Consider the following 16,234-nt stretch of genomic DNA (forward strand, 5'->3'; position numbering starts at 1 on the left):
GTCAGGCTGTTGCCGGCGGATACCGTCAGGAGCGATAACCGTCTTTCCACCGAGAACTCTCCGATGCGGTTTCTCACGGCGCGGCTCGGCGCACGTGACTAGCTGTTTACACCATCAAGCCACTCTTGTCGTACCGATCACTCATCCCAGTAGCACACCATGGCATCGAAGCGGCGAGGTTCGGCTTCGGTATCGACCTCCGCCTCAGGGCCATCGACGCCTGCTGTCGTCTCTCCGGAGCGCGAAGTTCCTACGCTCGCCAGTACCAGCGGTCTGGTCGACGCTGCTGCCGAGGGAACGCCAACTCCGGGCTATAACGTTACTCCCGCACCTGGCCACAACGACAAGGTCGCCCGACCGGCGCAGGTGGTTGCTGGGAGTGGTGACGGTCTTGAGCGCGGGGAAGAGTGCTTCATTTGGACCGAGTTACCGATGAACAGTAAAGGTATGCCGCACATCACGCGCTAGCTAACATCAGGCTACCGCTACTCATTTTGTGCTCCCTCGCCGAACGCGTCTCCGTCTCCGTTATTACCGTTCTTCCGCACCATTCCCGGGCCCCCGCCGTCTCCGCCGGTCTCAATCTCATGGCTCGATCGCTCTGCATTTCTCCGCTTGTCGCCTGATGGCATGACTTGCTTTACCGACAAAGGTTTCCGATCCGGACGTGCTACGCTCGCTGTTCGCGAAGGATTGTGGTACTACGAGGTCCTCATCGAGAACGGCTCGGGCTCCAGGGGTGCTTCGAAGGGATCGGGCGATAGCGGCAACCCACACGTGCGAATAGGATGGGGTCGACGTGAGGCCGTACTGGACGCGCCCGTCGGCGCATGTGGCTACAGCTATGGTATCCGGGACGTCAACGGCGAAAAGCTCCACATTGCTCGCCCGAAGCCATACGCCAACAAGCCGTTCTCTACTGGGGATGTGGTCGGATGTTTGATCAGTCTTCCGAAGCGGTCGGAGCCGGAGAATCGGGACGACGCTGCGTACGTCAAAAGGTGGCGTGTGCCTCTCCGCTACAAGGGCCAGCAGTACTTCGAGCAAGATGAGTATCCGATTCAGAAGGAGATGGAGGCTCTTGTGAACCGGGAGGGCAAGCCGCCGATGGCAGACGTGCCGGAGGTCAAGAAGGGTATCAAGAAGAAGAAGGGCGACGCGGAACCTGCAGCGCCGATCAACCGTGATCTCAAGACACTGGAAGGTAGCTACATCGAGTTCTTCATCAATGGCGTGAGCTATGGCAAGGCCTTTGAGAACATTTACGACTTTCTCCCTTTACCGCCCTTACCTGGCCAAATCCCTCCACCAAAGAAGCGTAACACCGGCGACCGCGAGCGCGCGCTGTGCCACGACGACGGCACGCTGGGCTACTTTCCGATGGTGTCGTGTTTTGGACGGGGCAAGGCGCGCGTAAACTTTGGCCCTGACTGGTTCGCACCTGTTGAGCTTCCTCCGGGGACGCGCGGTGTAGCCGAGCGGTGGGACGAGTTTCGTGCCGAGGAGGAGAAATGGGATGAGCGGGATGAGATCGAGTTGACGGAAAAGATCAATAAGGATCTAGAGGCGGCACGCCTCGCAGAGGAAGCCGCCAAAGCGCGAGGGGAGATGGAGCCGCAACCAAAGCGCCCATCCAAGAAGAAGAAGCTCGGCACTGGCGCTAGCAACGCTAGCACTCCAGTAAACGGAACACCCGTGCCCGAATCTCACCCCATGCCTCACTTTGAGGGCACTCCTGGTCCTGCCAGCACGCCTGCAGCGCCGGACAGAAGCTCGCCCGCGCCGATGGACGTTGACGAGGAGCGTAAGCCTCATTTGCAGTTGCACAGCCCCGAGGTCAAGGATGCTCTTGTGGAGGAGCAGATGGCAGCCTACTACATGCCTCCCTCCTCTCGAGCGGAGGCAACCCCAGCCTTTACGCCTTCCGACCTTCCAGCCGACCTTCCAGCGCGGCTACCAACTCCGCCCCCTCCCCCTCAGGCGCCTGCCGTCAAGGACGAGCCCTAGACTGTTGTACACTATTGCATGAGATGCCAAGATGGTTCTAATAATGTCTATAATGCTACACGTTGGCAAAGTACTTCCACTCCTCGGGGAGCCCCTCCTTGGTGAGGTACTTCTTTCCTCCGAGCCATCCGGCGACAGCTTCACGCTCATCGGCACCGTCCAGAATGTCCACCCGTCCCTTGCCGTCGAGGCACATGGCCGCCCAGCCGACGAGAATCATGCCCGGCGGGCGCTGGTCGAGGCTCTTGATGACGTCAGAAATGTTCTCGAGAGTTGACAGGATCGCGCGCTGGTCGGGAGACGATGCGCGCTCCACGATGGCGACGGGGAGGTGGGCGGGGAAGGCGGCGCCATCGCGACCCGCATGGTCGGGCGACAGGAGCGCCTCGAGGAGCGAGTCGATGCGCGCGACACCCATGAGGATGGCGAGAGTTCGCGACTTGACGTAGCCGGGGAGCTGGATAGCAGCACCAGCACGTCCGACGCCGGTGCACAGGACGAGGCTGTCGGCGACGCCGCGCTGCGTAACGGGAATTCCAGTCATGAGGGGGCCGGCGAGCGCGCTGCTAACGCCGGGAATGATAGCACACTCGTATCCGTGCTCGCGGAAGTAGAGGACCTCCTCGCCGCCGCGACCGTAGACAAAGGGGTCACCTTGCTTGAGGCGGACGACGGTCTCGCCGGCACGCGCACCCGCAATGGCAAGCTCCATGAGCTCGTTTTGCGCGCCGTCGGCATTGCCCGGGAACTTGCGCGCAATGTGCAGTTTGGTCGTCTTCGGAATCAGAGCAATGATCTCAGCCGGAACCAGCTTGTCGCTGAGCACGAGGGTGGCGTTCTCGAGGGCATGACGAGCGGCAACAGTGAGCAGACCGGGGTGGCCAGGTCCCGAGCCAACGAGCATAATCCGACCCTGGCTGCCCTCGTGGTGCGGCAGCGGTTCCAGCTGCAGGTCGCCTTCGAGCGCGGCGTCCATATCCTCCGACTTCAGATTGGCAAGAGCATCAAAGGAGTAGTATTCGCTCATCTGCTGGACCCAGCGCATGCGGCGCAGCTGGTCGTCAACGTCGGCGCGCTTCTGCGGCACGGGCTTGTTTAAGGGCGTCGACTCGTCCTCATCCGACACGCTGCCATTGGCAGCCGAGCGGAGCGAGCCAATGTTGTCCACGGCGGCACCAACGGAGGACGGAAGCTTGGCGGCAATCTCGCGGCGGATACGGCCTGCCAAACGACAGCCCTGGCCGTTAGTGCTGACAGCAACCTGGAGGTTGGACGGGCCGTCCGAGCCACGGAAACGGTGCACGGAAGGGAAGGTGTAGGTCGAGAGCTCGGGGTGGTCGGCGACATTGATCGGAATGCGAAGTTTGCGCGCAGCCGACGCGATCGTATTGGCAACGTCAAGGGCCGTGTCACTGTTCTCCGTCGAGATCAGCGTGTCGGTCACGCACACAAGCGAAGCGCGCTTCTCGATGAGGAACGCCTGCCAGGCGCCACTGCTGCCGCCAAAGCGCTCGAAGCGAATCTGACCCTGCTGGATACGCCACTGCAGCTCCTCGGGAAGCTCAGACGAGGGCTTGTCGCTGACAACCGTAACCCAAGCCTCTGCGTCGAGAAACGTGAACACTCGCGAGGCCGTAAGGCGGTTTGAGCCGACAACGAGCGCGTTTAAACCCTTCGGGTGGAACGTGAGAGGAAGGGGAGCGCCCCCGACAGGTTGGACGAACGGGGTTTCAGTTGAGACGCGTGGGGCAGTCTTCTCGTCGAGAGCGACGTGCTGAGCACTCTGTGGACGCTTGCCCTTGCTATAGCCGCGAGACAGTTGGCGGGTGAGCCCCTGGGTGAGCTGAAGGACGGCAATGGCCGGGACAACAATCCACGCGCAGTTGATCGGCACCCAGAAGCCCCAAAGCGTCCAAAAGTCGTTGTGCGCGACATTGCAACCGCCACAAAAGTATTCTGCTCGTCAGCTAATGAAACGCTTCAAACCCACCTTGGACCATGTACAGGATTGTCTTTGACGAGGTCATTGACAGCGTGATGATGGCGACCAGTGGCGCGGCAGGGTGATCGCCAAGGAGCAGCGAGACAATGTTCAGCGTAGCCTCGAGATAGTTGAGGGCGGCTGTCGTCAGTTCTCAGCTTGATTAGCCACCTACATTGGGCCAGCGTGAATCCAGTCTTCTCCTCGAGAGCGCGCCATCCATATGCAAGATCGACAGCCGAGTACGGTAGTTGGCTGCTGTCAGCTAGCGATCCATGTCTCAACTCACTTGTAAGGAGCCCAGATCCAAGCAAGGTCACCTCCGATCATTGACCGCGGCATGTAGAAGCAGTAGGTCGCATCTACGAGTCAGACGAGCAAGCGATGAGTGACTTACCCCAGATGACGATGACTGTCGAGAGCGCGAGCCACGCCTTGATCCAGGTAGGGGTCGTGTAGACCATGCTGGACCGGTCGAACTTGGGGTATGAAGAGAACAGGAAAGAGGAGGAGCGTTGCCTCGCTTTGCACGTCATGACTGGCTTAAGAGGAGGCTGACAGAGATTTTGTCGGGATGTTGTTGCATAGCCGCTGATTCGGGTTATCTCAACGTTCTGAGCTCGCCATCGCGCGATAACTTAATCACGTCGGCCATTAGGAATCGCAGGATTAGACCCTGTACCCTGATCTCCAGATATGGCGACATCGGTTTGAGTGAACGGCTGAGCCGGGCGGAATGGCATCACGTGATCGGGATGGCTGTCGACGGCAACGCGGAAGTCTGTACTCTGTCCGGGTGGAGGCATCATTGTTGCCACCAAGGGCGACGGGACCAAACCGCGTTATCTGTCCACATGGGGAGCGAGAATGTACCGGTGGTGTGTGCAGCACAGGACCGAGCAACCACTTGGCCCATCACCCGTACTGCGACTCTCCTAGTCCGACCTTACGATCATGGCCTACCGATAGTCGCGTTCTCTGCCAGCGCTTTTGGAACAATGTCGACCAATCTCCAGGATTACGTCGAGCTCCTGACGGCTGAACAACATGTTCAACTGGATAAGCTCCGGGAGAGCGCCCGCAACGGTATCCCTCCCCGCGTCCGTGGAGTAAGTGCAGAACCTTGAATCCTCTAACTCACCACAGGAAGTTTGGATGTACCTGCTGGGTGTGCTCTCTGAAGATAAGACGTCAGAAATGACGCTCATGAAGCAGCTGCGGGTCAACTATGCCGCACTTCCCTCGACAATGCCGTCCGAACTCACATCCCTAATACTTCACACCGCATTGGCGCATCACACGAGGAGATTCGAGAATCCCACGTATGAAAGCCTCATCACCGCGCTTACCGCCGAGACGTCGGCGCCACCGCAAGCCCAAACCCAGACCATCCATACCTCGTCGGGTTCGCGGTCCAGTTCTGTGGGGACTAGTTCGTTGACGTCGTCGTCCTTGCTGAACAATTCGTACGCCTCGTCCTCACCGTATACGTCGTACTCCAACTCACCTCCAATGTCTGGGACGAACCCAATGAACCCTCCGCATCTGTCTCTCGACGATGGAACACCGGCAGCCATGTTTCGGGCCAAAGGTTTCTTAATTCCAACTCCTTCGGGACCGCCCTCGAGGCATGGATATATTGCTCTCATTGAGGAGGTGCTGGGCAAGTACTGGCATGCTTCTGGGTGCACACCAAAACCTGGGGATGCCGAGGCGGAGCCACACGGAGATCGCTCCCCCCGGCCGAACTGGCGACCAGGAGAGGCGCCGGCGCCAGCTGACTGGGTGTACCTCGCAACGCCCTTTGTTTGCTGCTTGGCACGACCAATCGCCGTGTTTTATGGGTTCGAGAGGCTCATGGATCGTATGAGTGAGCGCAGCGTAGCTATTGTTGCTGACTATTCAGAGGAGTTCCCCCCGTTGCCTTCCCGACTAGGCACAATGCTCGGACTATTCCGGCTCGCTTTACCAGAGCTGCATGCCTACTTCGAGGATGAGCAGGTGCCCATGACCCAGGTCGCAATGTCGTGGATGACAACACTGCTCAGCCGAGAGATGTGGCTTGGAGTTGTGCTACGCTTGTGGGGTAAGTCGCCTCACAGACGTTGAGCTGACCCGCAGACTCGTACTTCGCTTCCAATGACATGTTCGAGCTGCATTGTTACGTCTGCGTAGCAATCCTCGCCACGTGTAAAGAGTAGGCCCCCCATGATCCTACTTAGCCCTCAGTCTAACGACAGAACGTTGGAAGAGCTAGATGGATCAGAGGCCAAGTTGATGCTGCTGGACTTGCCGCCCATGGACGTTGACAGGGTGAGTTTCGCCAGAGGTTCATTAGTTGACGGCAGCTTCTCCAGGATGCTCGCAACTTGAAGGTACAGTACGCTCTGCCCGGCCCAATCGACGACGAAGACGAAGTAGATTACGGTTCGAGAACCGGCTAGATAGTTGTGATTGTAAACCCCATGTATTGCATTGCATTCAGGTGACGAAAAGCATGAATGTTGCGTTCACAGATCGTCGGATGTGCGTTCAATGTGACTGACGCTGAGGGAACATCGCCACTCGGGGGAATATCGACGATTATTTTCTGTCTTTTATCCCGCCAGGCCAGAGCCAGCGCACCAGGACGCCGGGCTTGCGATCATCATGTCGGTGCGCTTGTAAGTCTTCTCCAACCACCCATCCACCATCAAGCATCCAACTTATAGCGTCCAACGTGCAGACTGTCTTCAGAATACCATCCACTGTCAGTTGGTATCGTCATTTGTTGGTGCACCCATTCTTGTGGGGCTAGAGACATCGGTTCTTGAACCATTCAGGCTGGCGTATCCGCTGCTTGTAGAACAACGACTGATCACTAATCGCCCGACGCTGTCTGGATCTGCTTCATCCCACTCTTAGGATACAGGATTTCGCTGCAGCTCAGACTCTTCGCGGCTTTTGCTTAGTAACCCGCTCGTCATGTATGGGCACTATCCACCACCTCAGCACCAGCAGCCAAACCATGGCGGCTACTATCCCCCACCAGACCCATTCCGCGCCTGGTACGCGGATCGACTTTCGGAACTCACGTTCAACTCTCGGCCGATTATCCAGAACCTCTCCATAGAGGCCATGAAGCAGCGCGACCAGAACAATTGGCAAGCGATGCAGGCTATTGTTGAGGAGATTGAGGGTGCAGTTCTTCGGGTAAGTACCTATTAGCTAACCTTTTGACTGACCGAACAGGCTCCGCCGCAAGGCAAGCTACCCCTGCTGTATCTAATCGATTCAATCTCGAAGAATGTCGGCGCCCCGTATACCGACAAGTTGTTGCCGCCAATCATGCCCCGCCTTTATCTTCGAGCATACCGGGAGGTAGACGGCGTGACCAAGTCCAAGATGGAGGAAATGCTCAAGCTATGGCGCACCGGCGGACCGTACGGTGCCGAACTGTATCCTGCTGGAGTTCGTGAGGAGGTTGAGCGAGGAATATTCGGATCAGCACTCCCTGCTGTGGGACCTCCCGTTCCGCCTGCCGTCTCGACACCGCCTCAGCAGCTCACACAGCAGTCGGTGCAGGCCACTTTGCGTGCCTTTTTGCGCGAGAAAGAGGAGGAGATGGCTCAGGAGTTTTCAATGGCCAAAGCGAAGCGGGTCGACGTCCTGGTCAAGATCGACCAGCTCCTCTCCTCTACGCAAGTGTCTCAGAACGAGCTCGTGGACATAATGGAGAAGATTCGCGCCATGCAGGCTGGCAAGGAGACAGGTGCTGCACCCGTCAGCCGTCCGCCTCCTGCTCAGCCCAACTTCCAGCCTCGCGCACCTTACCCGCCAAGTCAAGCAGGTGGATTCCCTCAGCCGACCCCGACGTATCCTCCATTCCCTACGCAGCCCCCTGCCTCTTACCGCTCTCCTCTCGGTGCTGGAGCGGTGCCGACACCGCCGCCCGCCGCCACTCCTCTTGCAGTGCCGGGCAACTTGAACGTGGCCGATATTCTGAAGAACCTCTCGGGCGTCCTCAGCCAAACACATACGCCCGAGCCCGCTCCCACTGCGACTCCAAAGGACAGTTTGCAGTCGTATGAGGACATGATTCTTGCGCTGGACATGAAGGTGGACGTTTTCGACCTGTCCAAGCTCTCCCTTCCTGTCTCTCATCTCCCTGTGCGATGCAAGCAGTGTGGCATGCGATTCCAGGAGGGCGAAAACAACCTGCAGGCACATATGGATTGGCACTTCCGTCGCAATCGCAAGGAGCGCGAGACGGAGGGACGCGGAGCGCACCGCCGCTGGCTCCCCCGCGCCGGCGAATGGATCAACGAGAGCAACGAGGCTGGCCCCTCGTCGCCCGTTAAGCAGGAGGCCACGCTCGCCAGCGCCAACAAGCTCTCAGCTGAGCGCATCGCCGCGCTCCGACGAAAGTGGGTACGCGCTCCGAGCGACCCTAACAACGCTCCACCATGCCCGATTTGCAAGGACCAGTTCAAGCCTGAATTCTCCGAGGACGAGGAGGAGTGGGTGTTCATGAACGCCGTCGATGTCCATGGCACGATCTATCACGCGACCTGCCGTGCCGAGAAAATGTCGACTGTGGCCGCCAAGCGCCTGCTCGCAAACGAGCCCCGTGGCGGGTCAGCGTCACCTGGCCCTGCCGGCGAGGATATTCCCAGCCCCGGTACGAAACGCAAGGCTGAGGAGGAGTCGGACGCCGCGAGTGAAGGCAAGCGCGCCAAGGTTGAGGACGTCAAGCCTGACGTATCCGGGGACGCGGCCGCCGAGCCTGCGGTACAAACGCCGCCCGAAGGTGGAGCGGTCAAGACGGAGCCTGAAACAGAAGCAAACGGAGAAGCTTAGAATCGAGTAGCATAGTCAGTGTACTTTTGCATCATGCATAATCCTCTGAGGATGTACAAATTCCATTCACTTTACGCCTCCCAGCCCTCGGTGTTGCGGATGAGCTTATAATAGAACTGGGTCGTGGTAAGGTGGCCGTGGAGGGAGATACGCTCGTCAACGGTGTGGATGCCGCCAGACTCGTTGAGGTCCGAGGGCGAGAAGCGGTAAATGTTGCGAGTCAGGTTCCAGGTGCGCGCCGTGTCCGTGTTGGCAAACATGCCGGTGGGGGCGATGACGGTGTGCTTGCCAAAGACGGTCTTGATCGTGCCGCCAATAAAGCCAAAGGCGGACGAGTCGGCGGGCGTGATGGGTGCGGGCTCAAGGCCGTCAATGTGCTCGTGGCCGACGACCGAAATGGTCAGGTGCTGCGCCTTGCGCTCCTCGGGCTCCTCGCCAAAGTAGGAGATGGAGAATCCGAGCTTCTTGGCAACGGGTACGACAACGTCCTTGTAGTGCTTCTTGGTCTCGTGGACCGAGCTGGTGAAAGCGATGCGGTGGTTGACGATCGCTGCGGTTAGCCTAAATTGATACTTCTACTCACTCTCAACAAGCTCGGGAAGCGCGTTGCTCTTGACGCCACCAGAGATAATGTCCACAGCCTGGCTCGTACCGACAAACGCCTTGGAGATGGGGTCCTGCGCTGCGAGCTCCTTGGCGAGCTTGTTCCACTTCTTAGGGTTGCGCACCTGCTTCTTGACGTCCTTGGGGAACTCGGGCGCAAAGTCAGCGAGGCAGGTCAGGTACTGCAGGAACGGCGACTCGGCGGAAAGGGACGTCTCGAAGGGGTGGTCCTCGAGGGCAACAATAAGACGCGACATGAGGCCGACTGTATGTTAGCTTGGTCAAGAGATTATACTCACTTCCAGTGTGGGGAGGGGGCATGGACGAGTGGCCGCCGGGAGTGTTGACAGTGAGCTTGACAGTCATGGAGCCCTTCTCGGCCATGCCGAGAGCGGCGACGCGGGCGCCGTACGCGTCAGAAATGCCAGAGAAGCCCTCGTCAATGATGAACTCGACACCATCCTTGCCGTAGCGCTCCTCGATGAGCTCGGCGATGGGCAGCGCGCCACGGCCACCACCAATCTCCTCGTCATAGCCGTAACCGATCAGGATGGTACGCTCAGGCTTAAAGTCCTCCTCGAGAAGCTTTTCGATCGATCCAAGAATTCCCATGAGCGAGTTCTTGCAGTCACTGGCGCCACGGCCCCAAACCCAAGTGCCGGGGGTGTCCTTTGAGTGGTCCTTGGTGATCTCGCCAGACCACGGGCCGAACGTCCACTGGTCCTCGGTGTCCTTGTTCACAGGAACCGTGTCCTCGTGAGCCATCAGGTAGATGGGCTTGCGGTCCGACGATCCCTCCCACGTGAACAGGTGCGCGTGCTCGTTCACAATCTCGTGCTTGAGACCGGAGTAAACGGTCGGGAACTCGTCCTCGAGGAACTTGGCAAACTTGGTGTGACCATCGAAACGCGGGTCCTTGGGGTCCGAAGGCATGTCGTCAAACGAGACAGTGTTGATCTGAACCGCACGCGAGAGACGGCCCGCAGCCTTGTCGGCGTACGACTCGTCGTTGATGATGTCCCAGTCGGCGCCGACAGAGATTGGCTTGGGCTGCGCGGGGCATGACGCCTCCTTAAGCAGTGAGGCGTGGTGCGCGACAGCGTGTCCGTGACCTTTCATGTGAGCTCCGTGTTCAGCCTTCCCGGCGCAGCCGAACAGACCCTTGCCAGTCATGGTCGAGGTCGTGAGGTGCGTCAGCAGCAGGAAGAGGATACCGACCGGGATGGCGAGCTTCCAGGTCGCACGGCGCTGGCGGGGCACCTCGACGGGCGCCTGATCGTGCTGAGGAAGCGGGGTGTAGTCGTTCTTTTCCATTGTGCTGGATGATGCAACAACAGAAACAAGAATGTGGGCAAGAAGTCGTCTATCAACATGCATGCGGCGTTCATGATGGTGGACTTTCCGGCCCGCCGGATGTAAGCCTCCGCGTGCTACGAATAGTTCGTCATATCGGCTTTTGCCGGTTCGGGCGTCACGTGTAGCGAAGACACTCACCTCATGTCTCAAGGCGCAACGCCGCGTACGCCGCATGCGGCCATCTCTTTCAAGGGCTCCGGACCGACGGATATTCGACACAAACCTCGGCTTCACCATAAACCTCTTTCCTTGCGACATCTGAACACAATGGCACAGCGCGGCAAAATCGAGTATGTCATCTTTGACATGGACGGCCTGTTGAGTGCGTTACCTGGCCTTCTGGAGCCGAAAGACGCCGCTACCCTTGTTTGCTGACATCTTCAGTGTAAGCGTTCCTCCTTGGCTAATCTAACCTGAAGCGACTCGGAGGTGAGCTCCTCTCCGGCGCCCGTAACTAACGAAAGCGTATCTACACTGTCGTAACAAGTACGCCATGCTGCAGGGACAGTCAGTTTAACCACAGACGATATTCTGGCCCGGTATGGCCTCACGATGACCTGGGACATCAAGGCAGGGCTCATGGGAAAGGGTTTGTGGACGGCGAGAAAGGCGCTGACTGGCAAGTGCAGCGAGCAGCGGCTGAATACCTGTACTCTCACTTTCCTGGCCTTGAAGACAAGCTTAGCATTGACGACTATCTCGAGGAGCGCGCACGCGAGCAGGACCGCATGTTCAAGGAGGTTCCGCCGATGCGTGGCGCTGTCGAGCTGGTGCAGGGTCTCGTGAGTTGAGACACTGCCTCTGCTAACCAGCAGAGCAAAGCTGGCATCCCTATCGCTCTGGCGACTGGTTCCAGCAAACGCAACTTTGACTTGAAGACGGTACGTAGTGTAAGAGGGTCCACCTGACGCCAGGGTCACCTGCCAGAGCTCTTCTCCCACTTCCACCCTACCTGCATCCTCACGGCCGACTCGCCAGAGGTTGCCCCTGGAAGGGGAAAGCCCAAACCGGACATTTTCCTCGCCGCTGCCAACAAGCTGGGTCGGGACGTTGGTACTGCGGATTCGTGCTCGCCTGAACAGGCTGCTGAGCGAGGCAGGGGGCTAGTGTTTGAGGACGCCCGACTGGGTGTCGAGGCGGGCGTTGCTGCGGGCATGAACGGTGTGTGGACTGGTCGCTTCGTGCACTGACGACAGTGGTCTGGATTCCGGACCCCGAGCTTCGCGCTCTCAACCCTGACGAGACTTATGGGTCGAAGCAGATCCTTGAACATTTGCAGGAGCTCCAGCCGACTGAATGGGGACTTCCGTCCATCGACTGGAAGGCTCCGATCTAGACCCATCGACGTATCAGAATGCATCAACCACTGAGCACGGCTATGAAGGCTGGCTGCTATGAGCATGGTAGTCGCCCCCGACGCGTTCGGAACCCGTACCGTGATGAGAGACAACCATGTCGCAACGTAGAGATGGCCAACAGTAACACTCGATTGCATACCTCGGAAGGCTCCTCGTGTCCCAGCCATGTCATCGACCCGTTCTGGGCCGCCAGTGTCTAGCGGCTCCAGGCACCTCAGGTCTCTCCCCAACCTGGCATACCTCTTGCCTCGATTGATGGGACACGATCACGGCTAGCTCATCAGCTGAGGTGCATGCACTGACTTTTCGACGCTGCTGAGGAACAGAAACCAGACACTTCTTCGGCGAACGCGAGGACTGTGACTGGAGAGGTGCTACGTCCTCCAGCACAACCCAAGAAAGCCTCCCGGCGAACGTAGCTCTTTAGGTGTGAGATCTTTGATAAAAGTAAAGGCAAGTGTGCGAGACGAGTTGAGGGGAAGAAATGAGGCCGTACTTGCAACATCTTCAGTTAAGTTCGAAGCAGGAGGCGCGGGTCCGTGTGGCCCTCATCGTTTTGCCCACATCAGCTGCGGCAACCCGGAGGCACCGGCCTTCGCCGGGCCGCCGAGTCGAATTCGAGGCCGCCACACTAATCCTCAAAGGCGGCGGTGATGCTCGAACGTGCGCAGCTGTGCCTCGACTGTTGTTGCCGCAATCGCTGAATCGGGAGATGCACGCAATATTCGAGGGGCTTTCATTGGACAGGCCATGCACGAGACCAAACGGAGACCGAAACAAACTGCCAGTATCCAAGGAGGGCACCTCCAAGGCCAGGCAAGTATTGCCCGTCTGCGTTCCTGCTGCTCTTTTGCTGTTTGTACAGCGCACCGCCACTGTCTTGCGTGCCGCGCCGGGCCCAAGCAAAGCGTTGGCCATAAGATTATGGCCGTATGGCAACTGCGAGCACGTACTCTTCTTGAGCGGTGGCTAAAAAGTCCTCTGCCAAGGTGCCTCCACTCCGCGCGGTATGCTCTGCGTACTCGGCTACTTGACCTTCTTCCCACGGAAAAACGGGCCCTTTGCTGCGCACGGAGATCTTGATAGATGATATCACAACCACGAGTCTGACATGTGAAAGTTGGTGAACTGTGTGAGTCTCTGGCCGCGCGCCTGGAAGAACTAAAACATCTGGGCGGGAAACATGTGACGTCAGGTCGGCAGCACTCGCGACCGAGATAATCTGTGCAAGGTCAGCTCTTGAGGAAAGGTGGGACTGGATTCAGATATCGGTACAGACTCTCCATGCGTCGGGAGCAAGTCATCGCCGTGTCAACACACGAATGCTGCGGCGTACGCCATGCTCATGGTCGCAAGAGTGCCTTGATGCAACTTTATGACTGCGCATTTCGCTATTGATCTCCTCATGGGGCTTGGCAAGCAAGCACCGGGGCAAGCAACACAAGTATCAGCGCGCTTCTATCCCTCCTGTAGCCCTACAGACCAAGGTAGTCCACGATATGGCAGTGGCCTACCCACATCCAGTGCGGTGTTTGGCCGCATGCCCTTTTCATTGAGCGAGCCGCTGTGGCACAAGCGGGTTCTTCACCAAACACCTCTTAGAAAGCTTGATTGAGGCTGAACGAGCCTGGAGTAAGGTTTGTCAGAGTACCTGAACACGCCAGGTCCGGGGTCAACTGATACCCTCAGCCGGTGAGGGTAAACCAACCCCGCCCTGCCTAGGTTGTCCCAGACTTCGAGACGTGTAAAGGGCAAAAAGCCAGACGACGTAAAGCAATCAAGTCGCCTGGGAATTTTACCCCTACAGACCGCTTTGTTGCCCATCAGGCCCCAGCCCGGAAATAGTCTGGTTGCCAGAACATTGGGGCCACTCATGCCCACTCTCGGCATTCTGAGCGGTTCCTGAAATCGACACAATTGGGCAATCTGTCCTCTTCGTACCAACACCCGGGACTATCATACCGTCGACTTTTCCTGGTTCTTCCTGCCGGCGCTGACTCCACCCCGTGGCGATTACTGCCTCAATGTGCCTTGTGAACCCAGCTCATGCAGATCATCCGAGGATATCTCTTAGCTGCCCTCCCCCTCTCCGCGCCGAGAGGCAATGCCACCAGCTCTCCTCGTAGTTCAGTCCAGGCCATGTGGAGGTTTGGACCTGGGGCAATGTTGGCCCAACAGCCTCCGCCATTGTCCTCTCCTCCGGTTCGGCGCCGCCGCCTAGGGGCAGAGGACCTTGGCGGGTTTGGAACGGCCTCGGAGAAGGCCTGGGGGTCTTGCTGAGCTGCTGCGGAATATGTTGTCATCCACAGTTTCTGGCCTGGTCACTGTCTCCGTGTTGCCCCTGTTTTGCAGCTTCGGGCTGAACTCTCATGAGTGCCTTGCCTGCACTACTGCGCCGACGGACTGCCTTGGGCCGCGGGCTTCACTCCGTCAGTGCCAAACATGCCCCAAGGACGAAGGATGGATTCTCCCACGCCAACGTTTGATATAAAAGACCCGCCGAGGCCACACTGCTCCATAGACTCTTCCCTCCCATCACCCCAAACACAAACACTCATTTAATCGCAATGCGTTTCGCTACTCTCGCTCTCCTCCTCACGGGCCTCGTTGCTGCCCAGAACGCTGCCCAGTCGGCTACCTCCGCTGCTGAGTCTGCCGTTGCCTCTGCCACTGGTGGTAACACCGGCGAGCAGTCCTCTGCCGGCGGCGGCGACCAGGGCCAGCAGACCTCGTCCGCTGGTGGTGACGGCGCCGACGCTTCGCAGACCTCGTCCGCCGGTGGTGACGGCGCCGACGCTTCGCAGACCTCGTCCGCCGGTGGTGACGGCGCCGACGCTTCGCAGACCTCGTCCGCCGGTGGTGACGGCGCCGACGCTTCGCAGACCTCGTCCGCCGGTGGTGACGGCGCCGACGCTTCGCAGACCTCGTCCGCCGGTGGTGACGGCGCCGACGCTTCGCAGACCTCGTCCGCCGGTGGTGACGGCGCCGACGCTTCGCAGACCTCGTCCGCCGGTGGTGACGGCGCCGACGCTTCGCAGACCTCGTCCGCCGGTGGTGACGGCGCCGACGCTTCGCAGACCTCGTCCGCCGGTGGTGACGGCGCCGACGCTTCGCAGACCTCGTCCGCCGGTGGTGACGGCGCCGACGCTTCGCAGACCTCGTCCGCTGGCGGCGACGGTGCCGACGCTTCGCAGACTTCCTCCGCCCCCGCCGGCGAGCAGACGTCGCAGGGTGGCGACGCTTCGCAGACCTCTGGCGGCGATGCCCAGCCAACCTCTTCCGCCGGCGGCGCCGACTCGAGCCAGACCGGTGCCGGAGGCGCCGGCGGCGACAGCTCGGCCACTCCTAGCGGACAGTCCGGCATGTCCTCACAGTCGGGAGCTTCCCAGTCTGGCGGTAACGCTGCTTCGTCCATGTCCAGCGCAGCCCTTGGATCTCAGTCCTCTGGTGCCTCTGCTGCCCCTAGCGGCGGTAGGGCGGTAGCGGCAGCGGGGCCAGCAGCGGAACCCCGATCGCGGGCGCCGCTGTCGCCGCTGCGATCATCGCTGCCGTCTTCTAAGTAAAGTCGCAATTGCTGGTTTAGCGTTTGTCGGTCTTCTAATCATCGACAAACGAAATGCCGCCATCGAAAAACACCGACTCCCTTAAATCACGTAGAACCCTTGCGAGCTGCTCGCACTGCTTCGTTAGTTGGCTATCTCACGATGGCTTTAAGTTCCTTATTAGGTTGAGCTGTCAAAGCTGCAGCTTGATGTACCCTCGTTAATGTAATCTTTGAGCGGCTCCACCAAATGTGAACTACGGCCACTTGCGACGAGTGAGAACTTGAGTGACCGAGTGGCCGATGATCAGTACTGCGTGATACCACGGTTCAGCCACTGATTGGAGCCAATCAGGCCGGGACTCCCGAGCTGATGTTTCATCTTGACACGCATCCGCCGGTTTCGAGAGCGGTGTGACCATGTCAATGACTGTAGCATCCTAGGGACCCAGCGGGCAGGCAAAACAAGACTTTGCAGCGTCATGCCGCCCTTTGGCTGTGTTTCGTCGCGCTTGCAGCGACGCTTCCGCAGTCACGAGGACGTCGAAG

At 59.1% G+C, this 16,234-nt stretch overlaps 6 protein-coding genes across 6 annotated transcripts; 5 read left to right on the top strand and 1 right to left on the bottom strand.

Annotated features, from left to right (window-relative positions):
• Nucleotides 1–159: 159 nt before the first annotated feature.
• On the top strand, nucleotides 160–2,007 carry A1Q1_06088 (transcription regulator; the record flags this gene model as incomplete). Its single annotated transcript, XM_014321297.1, has 2 exons — nucleotides 160–445; nucleotides 653–2,007. The coding sequence occupies 2 exons, from the start codon at nucleotides 160–162 to the stop codon at nucleotides 2,005–2,007; spliced, it is 1,641 nt and encodes a 546-aa protein (XP_014176772.1).
• Nucleotides 2,008–4,842: 2,835 nt separating this feature from the next.
• On the top strand, nucleotides 4,843–6,432 carry A1Q1_06089 (uncharacterized protein; the record flags this gene model as incomplete). Its single annotated transcript, XM_014321298.1, has 4 exons — nucleotides 4,843–5,088; nucleotides 5,135–6,078; nucleotides 6,211–6,301; nucleotides 6,346–6,432. 4 exons carry the CDS (start codon nucleotides 4,843–4,845, stop codon nucleotides 6,430–6,432), a joined length of 1,368 nt encoding a protein of 455 aa, XP_014176773.1.
• A 520-nt stretch (nucleotides 6,433–6,952) lies between these two features.
• On the top strand, nucleotides 6,953–8,827 carry A1Q1_06090 (cleavage/polyadenylation specificity factor; the record flags this gene model as incomplete). The annotated part of the gene is made up of 2 exons (XM_014321299.1): nucleotides 6,953–7,180; nucleotides 7,220–8,827. 2 exons carry the CDS (start codon nucleotides 6,953–6,955, stop codon nucleotides 8,825–8,827), a joined length of 1,836 nt encoding a protein of 611 aa, XP_014176774.1.
• Nucleotides 8,828–8,898: 71 nt separating this feature from the next.
• Nucleotides 8,899–10,744, bottom strand: A1Q1_06091 (uncharacterized protein; the record flags this gene model as incomplete). The annotated part of the gene is made up of 2 exons (XM_014321300.1): nucleotides 8,899–9,377; nucleotides 9,730–10,744. 2 exons carry the CDS (start codon nucleotides 10,742–10,744, stop codon nucleotides 8,899–8,901), a joined length of 1,494 nt encoding a protein of 497 aa, XP_014176775.1.
• A 535-nt stretch (nucleotides 10,745–11,279) lies between these two features.
• A1Q1_06092 (uncharacterized protein) lies at nucleotides 11,280–11,976 on the top strand (the record flags this gene model as incomplete). Its single annotated transcript, XM_014321301.1, has 3 exons — nucleotides 11,280–11,293; nucleotides 11,361–11,568; nucleotides 11,701–11,976. 3 exons carry the CDS (start codon nucleotides 11,280–11,282, stop codon nucleotides 11,974–11,976), a joined length of 498 nt encoding a protein of 165 aa, XP_014176776.1.
• Nucleotides 11,977–14,711: 2,735 nt separating this feature from the next.
• Nucleotides 14,712–15,707, top strand: A1Q1_06093 (uncharacterized protein; the record flags this gene model as incomplete). The annotated part of the gene is made up of 1 exon (XM_014321302.1): nucleotides 14,712–15,707. One exon carries the CDS (start codon nucleotides 14,712–14,714, stop codon nucleotides 15,705–15,707), a length of 996 nt encoding a protein of 331 aa, XP_014176777.1.
• Between the last annotated feature and the right edge of the window lie 527 nt (nucleotides 15,708–16,234).

This window comes from Trichosporon asahii (assembly GCF_000293215.1).
Source record: "Trichosporon asahii var. asahii CBS 2479 unplaced genomic scaffold scaffold00075, whole genome shotgun sequence".
NCBI classification, from domain to species: Eukaryota; Fungi; Basidiomycota; class Tremellomycetes; order Trichosporonales; family Trichosporonaceae; genus Trichosporon; species Trichosporon asahii.